The following is an 11,958-nucleotide window of genomic DNA, read 5'->3' as shown; positions in this document are numbered from 1 at the left end:
TCCAACTGCTACCTGTGATTGGCATTGCAGGGTTGGACTAGTCAAATTGCCTGGGTCCAGACGAAAAGAACAAGAGGTTACAAGCTTTTGATCAAATAAACTACAACAGTGAAAAGAAATAGTGAACAGAAAAATATCAACAGTGGGTAGAAGTAGGATTTTAAAAGGACATGCAAAGATTTTTTTTCCTAAGGATAGGGCAGGTGAGTTAAGATGACTTCTTAAAGCAGAAGTGTGGGACCTGCTGACTCGTAATGTCCAAAGCTTAGCAGAAAGTAACAGTGATTACAGCTCACCCTCTTTTATGTCTAGTATCAGCATTTTTAAGATGCATAAAATTTGATCTTAAAGCATCTTAAGTCTGAAAGGAACACATTGCGCAGTAAAAATAAATAAATAAATAAAAATGCTACCCACCAATGCTATGACAGTGGCACCAGCTCCAGCACAAGCCACAATGAACAGGTGATAAGACATGTAGAACTAGGGAAAACAAACAAACAAACAAAAAAACAACGTTAAAAATGTTTACGTAACTGAGGATAGTATAAAATGCATTTCAGCTGTTTTAAAGAATAAAGATAATAAACCTGTCTTCATAGCAAGAGCTTCAAAACTTTAAAAACCTAAAATGTTTAGAAAACGCTTTTTTTTTTTTTTTTTGGATGTGCAGAGCCAGAGTAGTTTCAATATTCTGCTAAAATCAATTTCTTTCTACTCTTATTATTAGTTTCCTCCACAAGCTTTCACCAAGTTAGTTATTATGTTGTGCCTAAGTGACCTGGAGGCATAAGCCGCACATGGGTCATGCCTGTGTACCTCGTTCGTGTTGCAGATGTTCTCCAGGATCGGACCACAGGCTTTGCCAGGTACAGCATTCCACGGGATAATACCTGAAATACCACAGCAAAAGAAACCACTAATTTTAGCAATCAACACAGACTTTCTGTTCCTTTATTATTTTTTCTGCCCACTAGCCAGTTGTGTTCCCGTTTTGGGCATCCACGCGTTGACCAGTACAGCTTTGAGTTGGCAGGAGGAATTAAACAGCTCACTAAAATTGCACTTTCTCCTTATACCAAGGCTTGTTGCCAAGATACGTTCTCAGATGTGGTTTTCCCATATGGCAGCCAAATGGTTGGGTTTTTGTGCTTCAGGTCCAGTCTCATACTGCCTGCTTCCTGACACTGGGGACTGAAAGGGATCGTCTGCATCTCAGAGATACTTGGCATCTTTCAGGACAGCACTTAATGTGCAATTCCTTACTAGATTAAATTCTACTTGAACAACTGCTGTAGAAGCGGGTGAATGTGGAGCTGGAGGGGAGAACTACACAAGAATTTTCTTCTGCTTAAGTTCCAGGCGGTAAAAAAGCATGAAGTGAGAGCTGCTACATGAGAATCTGGTCCGCTATACCTCATGTACTCCCAACTACTTTTCTTACATGATTGAAAATCTGAAAAGTCGATGGGATCTAGAAAATTTAAAATAACCTAAACTTTTAGGCCAGTAACAGATGTAAAGCTTAAGCAGAAGCCATGGCTCGAAAAAGGAAAACAGCACTTCACCTCCCCAGTGCAACTCACATTTCAAACTCAGCTGGTTGGAATTAGGAACTTTGTAAGGGGCAGGTCATTGAAATTATCTCAGGACAGTATGGCTTTCAGAAAGACTTTATAGGATTTACTTTAAAGCCAGTTTCTTCTCTGCAACTGCAAGATACAGTTGACAGCATTCAGCTATCGCTTCCAACCAGAACTAGAAGACACTTCAGTGACACAAGCAGCATGTTGAGAAGCTGCTCTCTCCCGCCACTCATTGAAACACAAATGATTTTATCAATCAGAGGAAAAAAACAGCCCCACGCAGCCGTGGCACAGCTGCAAAACAAACAGGAGAAGCAGAAGGGTGGAGGAGTGCACCTTCCCCCTGCACTCCTGGGCTTTGCTACTGAAGAAAGCATACTTCCCGGCCTCTTGCTGGCAGCTGCTGAAATAGGATGCAAACATTTGATTTGGGACTTCTTGCTTTTAAAGTTGGTACATCTTATTCTCTCCTACTGGACCTAGAGCCAGGACAGGAAAGCAAAACCAAGCTTGCTTGCTTTCTCGACTGTGAATCTGTTTCCTCAGCTTTGATTTAATTAGTTCAAAGAAACAAACATTCCTAGAACATGCAAGCTAAAATGAAGCCCAAAGTAACTGTGACAGAAGGTTTTCAGCACAAGGGAAGATGAGATTAACTTCAGGAAAAATTCACTTTAATGACTAAAGTATTTGAAAGGCCAGACAATATTTTAAGCTATTGCCCCACTGCTCTGCTACTTGCACCCCTCCCCTCCCCCAGTTTTCTGTGTGTAATTAGAAAGCAGAGTTAATTCATTAATATCTGAGGCAGACCCTTGATTGCAGGTGTTTGGTTTTAATTGAAAGTAATTGTTACAGCAAAACTCAGGCATTAACTTCATAATTAAATGTAAAAACAGCTTTTTGAAAGAAATATATATATACACAAATGGGTTTAAGAAAACAGATTCTGGTTATCTCTCAGCTCTGTCTCTAAGCAGTTTATTTTGAGGCTGTTCTATTTTTACACCTAATATTATGGTATTGGAAGCTGCTACAAAATCATTTTAGATAAATGACTTGCCTGTTCAGTTAAACTGACTGCATCTGGAAAGAGATCAATGTAATCTGAATTAATTAGAAAAGTAATAGCGCATTCAGGGACACAAGATGCTTTTGCATTTGGTTCATTTGGTAAAGCTGAAACAAAACTACTGAAGATAGACCAAGGAGAAAGGATAAAGCATTTAATCAGGATTTAAATAAGTACCGTATTGCCTGATATCCACGCAGATCTGGTCCCCTGGAACTGTCATATTTGTCTGAAGAGATTTGATGACTTCGCAAGTTGACCATATGTTATAGAACATAAAGACAGGCACAGCGGAGAAGCCAAAGACCCCAAGCCAGGCCACTCCAAGCACATAGGTGAGGAAAACAAACTGGGCAGAGAAAACACACGCACTTCATATTTGTTCTTTGAAAGGAATACTTGAATTTTCCTTAAAAAAAATGCTTCAATACAGTCTTTAAGCATATTTTCAGAAATTAAGTAATAAGGTATTTAATTTCCATTAAATTACTTCATTATTTCCATGCATACTAACAACATTAGCATTGCTTATGTTGCTTACAAATACTTTGGTACTCTAAGTGCTTCTGAGAAAGTAATTCAGACATTTCTTTTTTCATCTGACTGCTTGAGCAAGCAGTGTGGCCTCCTGAATGAGCAGTTCATTAATTTCTCAAGAGTCTCAGCTAAGCAGGTTGTAGGCTAAAACCAATAAAATTCCAACAAAAGTCAATTTAAGGATTTTTTTTATTAACTGTAATATACTAGCACTTCTATACAACTTGCAAATCAAAACAAGAGTGAATTGATGTATGTAGAGCTCTTCTGTGCTCCCTGATTTATTGAAATCAATTTTGAATGTAACAGTTGAGAATACCAATTTTTGAAAACATACCATGTTCATTATAGCAGATCAGAAAACTAATACGCATTGCCAAGACAAAAGTTACTTACTTCAGCTCAGATGATCATGGATTTTCCCATTAAAATTTGCTGGTTTGGGTTTTCTTTCTTTCTTTTCTTTTTTCTTTCTTTTTTTTTTTTTTTTTTTTTTTTTTTAAATATTACATGCATTTTCTTTGGTAAAATTATCAAGTATGGCATTCACTACTTCAGAAAACTCCAGTTTTCCGCTCCCACTGGACCTCCTCTCTCTCCTATTCTTCCATGTTAAGTTTTATGGTGAAACGCTGACTCATGAGCTCTGGCATCAGCTCCTTGAGAGGCTAGGGTTTGGATTCCCCTTGCAAAATGGGGAAACATCTTTATATCTTCTGTGTTCTTTCATCACCATTATTTAACTGTAGGTGGATTGGAAAGGCTTTACTTTCCAGTAGAGCACTGTACTCTTATTAGAAACCTGTGTGCCACAGCAGCAAAGATGGGAAAGGCTCTGAAAGGGGGTTTGTCTCAGCCTGACCCCAGAACTGACGGCCTGAACAAATTCTGCAGCAGTGGAAGTTTGCATCCCCAGAGGTGTGTCCAGACACACTGAGCAACATTGGAGCAACCAGTTGAGCAAGTGGTTAGATTTTGTAACTGGTTAGATTTTGTAGGGAAAGAAGGTGGGGAGTTGGAAGCACTTGGAAAACTAAGACACACACAAAAACAGCTAGTCTTGAATTAATACAACTGAACTAAAATACCCTACATCATGCCAGACACTAGAAGTTCTCAATGGATTTTGGTAACAACCAAGTGGACCAGTTTAAAGGATTTCTATAGATACACTATACATAAAACGTGGGTTTGCATGTGAGTATTTGAAATATGCATGAGAGGGAGAATGGGAAGCCTTTAACTCCTAAAATAGCTAAGAAAACAAAACAAAATCACTCTCACACACAATACAGATAAATTGTTGGAAACAGTTATTCTGCATTACGACCGCCAACAGAAATAATTCAGTCAAGTCAAAAGACTATCTTCTGTAGTAACCTTATGCAACATGGAAGGGACTGCGCCCATCTCGGTGATGTAACTGAGGAATAAGTAGAAGTGTTCTTGATCAAATAGGCAGAAAAACCAGTGGATGGTTAAAAGCTGCTGTCTGCAGGCACCACCAGTATGTTAGGATGTTATTTCTCCTCACAAACCTTGTTCTAAAGCCTGGTGTTTTAAGCAGCTCTAGCACAAGACAGTGGCATATGCCATAGCTGTCACCACTAACCACTGAGATGTCTTACTAGAGCTTCAAGTCTTTACTGAACTGCTAAATTCTCCCTTTCATTGTCTGAACAAATACAGGACAACATGAAAACATGTTTTTGTGTCATATGTCTGTGTGTCACACTGGTATTTGTGTAAGCAGCTGACAATGACGTGTCTCTAACTACCCAACTATCTGCAGTAACGAGATGCACATATGTGTATGCTTCTACTGTATTTTGGATCTTTGGAAATGCTGTTTTAGATATAATTTTGCTCCTCAGTGAAGATGATACTTTCAAAGAAAAGAGCAAGAAAATAGCTACTTAACTAGAAAACGATTGGATGTCTTATTTTTATTAGCCCTTGAAAAATTCAGTAAGTATCCGACAGCACAGTGGAAAATTCTTAACCCTTTTGAAAATAAACATGCATCTTCTTTGTATTTAACCAGCTGAAAGTACATATTTTTTAAGTACAGGATATAGGTTGTATATTAAAATGCAACAATCACATCAAAAGCCTCTTCTCTTCTCACCCACACTTTCCCGTGGGCGATCTGTCATACTGGTTAGCTTCCTTCAGAACTACAAGCTTTGAATTCAGATTTTCAGAAATAACTTTGAAATCCTGTCTTAGAAACATAGTTATGTTTCTGTTCTTGCAGAGTGCGCCCTAGGGGGCAATGTGGATGAGAATCTTAAGTTTTATTTTTAGTTAAACTTTGTTTAAAATGTTCTAATACAGAAGTATATTGAAGGGAAGATGGCTTGTAACTTTAAGGCTCTGTTTCAGCTTTGCAAAAAAGACTCATTATTATATCCATATGCCTTTTGCCATCTGCAAAAGCAAGACAGAAATACTTGATTCAAGTGCAAAGATGTTGTGAAGCTTCATTCATTAGTGTTTGTTTGAAGGATCCAGACGTTCTCATGTAAAATAGACTATGGAAGTCAGAGGCATTGCAGTCTGCTATTTAAATAGCTCTGCAAACCACAGCCATCTTACAATCTGCCCTTAAACATTATCAGTGTACTCTGCGTTCAAAAGTGCAAATTTCATTTTGTCTCACACAGAGTTTTTCAAAATCAGCAGCCTCCACCAGTTTCGAATAGTGGGTTCAGCTTTATGAGGGGAAGGCCACGGTAGCACCCCACCAGTCAACCTGCAGAACTTGGGTTTGACCAAGCATCCACAAAGTTCAGAGAGGGACCAGCAACAGGGACTGGTTCACCCACAAGGAGTTAAACAGAGGTGGCGGCAATACATTGTGGTTCAGAGAGACAGGAGTCAAACCAAGCCTGACAGGTTTTAGCAAGGAACGACAACGTTCCCACTTCTAGTACTACTCACCATCCCACTGATGCAGCGGCCACAAGCTGTCGTTTTGAACTCTCCATGCAGCTCCTTCACAGCACTTGTTGTATAAAAGCCTTCTGCCAAAAGGATTATTCCATATAAGAAGAAAAATGATGCAATGCCATAAATTACATACTGCATTAGCTGTATTCTAAAATGAAAAAGAAAAAAAGATGTAATTAGATTTAATTCCTTTTAAAGCAAAGCAAGTCTTCCCTAATCATAACAGGTATGAGTCAACTCACTTTCTAGAAACACAGTTCAAGGCTCTTTAGAGCATTTGAAGCAAACAGGCTGCAGGAAAGTGCTGCTACAACTTCTACAGGTAAGCAGTACCAATGTCCATTAGTTTTGCACCCACTGTTTGTGCTGCAGTTCCTACACTGACTGCTGTTAGTCAGAAGCTGGAAGACTCCATTTCATGCATCCACCATGGAGTTGGTTTCCCCCCCCGTGGCTGATCCTGACACCTGCCTCAGGGAATGTCCAATAGCTACGGCACAGAAAGTATGCACTGAAGCAGAAAAGGCTGGAGCTGAACTACTGGCTGAACGACCATGCTCCATGGTGGTTCCTTTGGCTTAGGGGAAGGAAGTAGACCCCAAAATCCACTGTTTTGACATGTAAAATCCAGTTAACATATGTTTACAGAAATCTGCGTGGAACTTGTCTGATACAAAACTCAGCAAATGTTGCAGAGAGTTCTGAGGAATGGTCTGCTCCACAGCCTAGGAGGGTACTTCCAAGTGAGCCGATAGCTTCAGTGCCTGAAGTCACACAGCTGTTTTAAGCTCCGTTAAATGTAGTTAAACTACAAAAACACGTAGCAAATTTTTAGGAAATCCTTCCATTTGAGGTAGTCTGGAACTGTCCAGAGGAAGAAGATCACAGGACACGTGGCATAAGAACTTCCTTTGAATCTTATTTGAGAAGATTCTTGATTCCCTACAAATCTACCATCTGTAATGAAACTCTTACAGTATTTTTACTCTTGATAGAACAGGTAAATGGAAAGGAATCATTTATAATATTACTGATCCAGTTATGGATTCAGTATGTGAACCTGACTGTTTTGGAGGACCAGAATGCCAGATCTCCTATACAACAATTCTCCTGGTCTCCAAAAATCATACTTTATCGCAAACTTCTCCAGAATTCATGCCTTTAAAAAAATAAATATTTTTTTTTGTTAAGATGTTTATTTCAGATGAATATATTCACATAACAGGAAAATTAACTTTGTAGATCTATACCGATGCTTTTGTGTGTTTGTTTGTTTTGGAACAAATGCATATATATTTTTCCCTTAGATGTTTTTACAATTCTCACTACTCTCCCCCAACTAGCTTCTTCAAGGAGCACCTGCATGTTTTAGCTTCATTTAAAGAAAACTGATGACTACCACTTACATAGTTAAATGTTATCCAGACAGATAGCACACCCCTTGTATCAAAATAGGATATTGCTCATTTAAAATTATATGTGGGAAGTGAAATAGTGTTCATGTTTATTTTCCAAAGTGATTCAAAATAACAGGATAAATCCATTGCACCTGTACTATAAAGCATGAAAAAATTAACTCAGCATTTGATGGAGAATAAAAGAAGACATTTCACTGTCACCAACAGTCTGGGAGAGACTCTACGCATGTTACCAGAAATTAGTAATACAAAACCTGGTTAAAAATCTGTTCTACAAATGATGGCTCTACTAATATATTTTTCATTGATTTTACATCTCTTGGCCTTAAATTATTTGCCCCTTTCTGGCATCTCTTCTCTCTTGCCTTTCTTTTTTGACTTCCACAGAGCCAGAGACCACAGCTGGAATTACAGCTGGAATTTGGTAGGAATTACACAGCCCCCCAGCTGCTGATGCTGCCTTGACAAGAAACATTGTCAACCATTCTCCAAAATTCAAAACTTGCTGCCTGTTGTGGCTACTTTTGCAATTTCATTTGCAAATTCTAGGAACAGCTGCTCATTGTTTTTCTCTAAATTTTTATGCTAATGGCAGCATCCCTGTGGTTCACGCAACAGAGCTGGGGACGTGGTGCTCAGCCTCAACGGGTACAGAGGTCAGTGGCTGGGTGCAATCCAATGCCACAGGGCAGCTTTGGGCATTAGAAGGGGGAGAAGCCCCAAAATGGTGCTGCTGGCCTGAAGTCAGTGCTCTCGGAGGATGGGAAGGGGGGAGCTGTGGTGGTCTCAGGCTCAGTGCCTGCAGATTGACAGGTCTACGTCCACAAGAGCTAAAAAAAAAAAACTCTGCAGAAGCTGGCAGCTGGGAAGGGACCCCCTGTAGAACCCATGTTCCTGATGCCCTGCTTCCTTAGCATCCTGACACTGGCATGCAATCTCCATGAAGTTCAGCTTAATCAAAATTCCTTTCCACCACCGGACAGAAGTCTTCTCAAGGACCAGCAAGTTCAGCATCAGGGGACATGTAACACACAGCTAGCTGATGCTCCAAAGACCAGCATGCATCTGAACTACTGAACACTTGGGTCTACATGGTCCTCAGCATTAAAGGAAAACAGGGGTTTGCTCCAGTGGGGCTGGATGCTGGCTGCAGGCTCTGAAACAGGCTTCACTGAGACAGCTCAGGAACACAAAATCCCCTAACATTTCACTGGTGGTTATTTACAAAGGCTAAAGTAGCAAAGACAAACATCTATACTATTTATAATCTTTCCTCTCTCCTTTTTTTCTTGCTTTTCTGTTCAGTGCAAAATACCAATCCACCTTCTTCCGAGGGGTGATGGCCAGAACAATGCTTCACAGTTATTTCTGTTATACCTTCAAACTTTGTATTGCTGCTGGATACTATTTCTTCAGGTTTCAACACATTTACCGGGGAACCTAATTCAAGCACAAGATCTTATCCTGCCCTGTGCAAAAAGATGCTTCTCCACTCTGGGTGCATCTTTGCTTTCTGATGACTGAAAGAAGTCAGGTATAATTCTGGAGCAGTAGGTATAATACACGTATTCAGAGGTCTCTTGATGCTCATGAAATTGATGTCATGAATACAAATGGGTTAAGCAGGATACACACTCTGCCTCTTTGTGTGTAAACACTGAAAAACACCTACAGGTGTTGGACAAACAGACAACCTAACGCTCAGGGATAGAGACTGAGATTTGAACCCATCTCTGCTCATCCAGCATGAGGGTGCTGTGGTGAATGTTCTTCAAGAATAATGGCAATGAGAGGCATACTTACACTTCACTCAGCAAAGCATGGTCGCTGGCAGTCGTGGAGAAGTGCTGCTCAAGGATGGACACCGTGCCTGTAAGCGCCACATGGCCGCAACCACAAAACAAGGCTACCCCCGAGAAGCAGAGAATGGTTGCCACCAGCGAAGCGTATGGCACTCCTCCTAGGCACTTAATGCAACATTCAAAGCAACCTAAGCAGAAGAGAGAAAGCCAAAGGAACATTATGAGCAAAAAGCAAATTATGAGGGAAAAGAATATTCACTCTCTGCTTGGTAAAAGCCATGGGGAATAAAAGGCCCAGACACTGACGTTGCGCTAAGCAAAAATCTATAGATGGTGCAAGAAAGCATCACCCTCTAAAACAGTGACCTACAGATCTGTCGGGGTGAGCTCGAAGCCCAGAAAGTGGGCCAAGTGCTCCTAACTCTACAGGATCAAGAAGAGATCGATGAGACAGCCTATGAAATGGAAAAAGAAAAAAAGCTGTTTATCTGAAGTGATCCGTTGCAATTCAGCTGCTGACACAGAGCTCATCACATGTCAGCATTACTGGTATTAAGGACACGAGCACCAGGTGCTAGCACCGCTTGGGAAGCCAGAGAAGTAAGCACTCAAGCCAATGAAGCCTTCTGGAAAAGTGAAAGATGCTTTGTTGTTTTCATTGACAGGAGAACATATTTAGGTCTGTGAAACCTAACTACTCTGCACTCTTCCATATCTTTGTGTGTAAATCCATATAAGGTTATACAGATACAGATATTTATCAACAGAAAAAATTAGTGGCTGCCAAAGAGTAGCAATTTTTACTGACAGTAGTGAGATGGAGCTGTATTATACATTTCCAGCTTTATAGGATGCACTGGATTTACAGTGATCCCTGAGTACAGTCTGCAGTAGCGTAATCATAGTCTTAATGAAATTTATTGTCTAGGCAGTCTGAGTTAACAAAACAACCCCCCAGAACTGCTGCTCAGCAAGCGCTGCAATAAGGTTGTGGCAGCCGAATTACCAGGCTCCTCCCGACCGCGCTGCCTGAAAGCCCATCTGCTTGCAGAGCTGGGAAATGTAAATCGGAAACAAACACAGCTTTTAACTGCGTTATAATGGTAATGGCAATCCATACCAATTCATTACTTCGGGGTGATGGCATTAAGCTGTCTCCATTAAGGTACGTTTCATAGAACTGCGCAACGCACAAGCCATTAGGACCCCGCTCGATGGCGCGCTGGGCCTAGAACCACAGCCCGCTGCTCCTGCTGGATGGTGCAAAATTAAGAAACCATGCATGGGTATGGGACAGCCGAATCCACACATCCCAGCTTCCTCAAAGTCCTAGCCCAGATCATAAGTGTAAAATTCTCCTTTTAGAGACCCACTGGCAAATGTCCCAGTCAGGCTTAAGCATCTACCACCACTGAGATGACTTAAAATGCCACTCTGCTGGCTGCAGGCGAGGTTTAATTGCATGGGAGTGAGCCTGGGAAACATCCAGAGCCAAGCCCGCAGCTGGAAGCTGTGCACTGGGAGCAACCTCCAGGACAGAAACCCTGCAGCACCGCCAGACACGGCAGCTGGGCACTCAGGGGACGAGATACACAGATGTGTGCTATCAGAGGAAACCATCTCTGCTGTTCATCTTATCACAGAGGTTCAGGGTCGAGTTCAGATACCAGGCCTTGCAGAGCAAACCTCAGCTTTTCCACAGCTCCCAAGCCACGCGTCAGACACAACATGTCCTACATGTGAGGCTGGCTCACCTCCACCTGTGTCTGCCTCCACATCAGGCCCAAATCTCCTAGGGTTGATCCCAGGAATTGTTGCACCTGGCACAGGGCTGGCAGAGAAGGACTGTACAGGCCTAAGAGCATGGCGGCCCAGCACCCACATGGCCACAGCCCAGCACAAAATGGCCTCCCAGGTCTTACTTATGAAGGAGGAGGTAACCAAACGCCAGCTCGCTACTTGGTGAGCAGGAGGTTGATTACCTCCTCATGCTGATCACTTCAGGGAAGGATCCCACCAGAGATGGGAAATAAAACCAGCTGGAAGCAAAACCAACAGACTGACAAGGTCTGCAAGAAAAGCTTCATGTTTCAGAAAATGGGAGCAGCCTGCTTGACAAAACGCTCAAAATTGGTGTAAACCCAGGATTAACTATTAATGTCACCCAGCTAGGTACCTGTCTCCCTGGTACCCCACACTGCACAGCCTGCTGCCCCAGCTACTAGCAGGACAACCCATCTTGTAGGATACCTTATCCCAACACATTGCAACACCTTCTGTTCATCCACAGACCCTTGAAAAGGACTCATGGTGGCAAACGCCCTTCTCTCTTCCAAGTTGTTGGCAGCAGTACATAGCATCTTTGTGGCTATAATCTTCATATTCTACCCCAACAGCCCAAGTAAGAAGGCACCACAACAATTTGGGTGGCCTTTGTTGTTTCAGGCCATGGCCAAGGGACATCCTCAGAGGTCTGTTAAGCAATCACGCTGTTTTGAGTGAGGCAGAGGAAACTGCCCAAACGTGGAACTGCAGGAACTTCACAGCAAGCCTCAACCTGCAGGCAGAGGGTCTTCAGTTCACAGGGAAAT

The 11,958-nt window shown here is 41.7% G+C and overlaps 1 protein-coding gene across 9 annotated transcripts in view; it reads right to left on the bottom strand.

Moving 5' to 3' along the window:
* Nucleotides 1-11,958, bottom strand: part of GPM6B (glycoprotein M6B) — a 108,844-nt gene that overhangs the window by 2,934 nt on the left and 93,952 nt on the right. For all 9 annotated transcript variants that reach the window (XM_040533379.1, XM_040533396.1, XM_040533412.1 and 6 more), the window contains 5 exons: nucleotides 9,369-9,555; nucleotides 6,139-6,295; nucleotides 2,836-3,007; nucleotides 820-893; nucleotides 418-483 (listed from right to left, as the gene is read on the bottom strand). In XM_040533379.1, the coding sequence (XP_040389313.1) occupies nucleotides 418-483; nucleotides 820-893; nucleotides 2,836-3,007; nucleotides 6,139-6,295; nucleotides 9,369-9,555 (656 nt within the window). The remainder of the gene's footprint in view (nucleotides 1-417; nucleotides 484-819; nucleotides 894-2,835; nucleotides 3,008-6,138; nucleotides 6,296-9,368; nucleotides 9,556-11,958) is intronic.

This window comes from Cygnus olor, chromosome 1 (genome assembly GCF_009769625.2).
Source record: "Cygnus olor isolate bCygOlo1 chromosome 1, bCygOlo1.pri.v2, whole genome shotgun sequence".
Classification (NCBI taxonomy): Eukaryota; Metazoa; Chordata; class Aves; order Anseriformes; family Anatidae; genus Cygnus; species Cygnus olor.
This window is presented reverse-complemented; position numbering and strand designations above follow the sequence as displayed.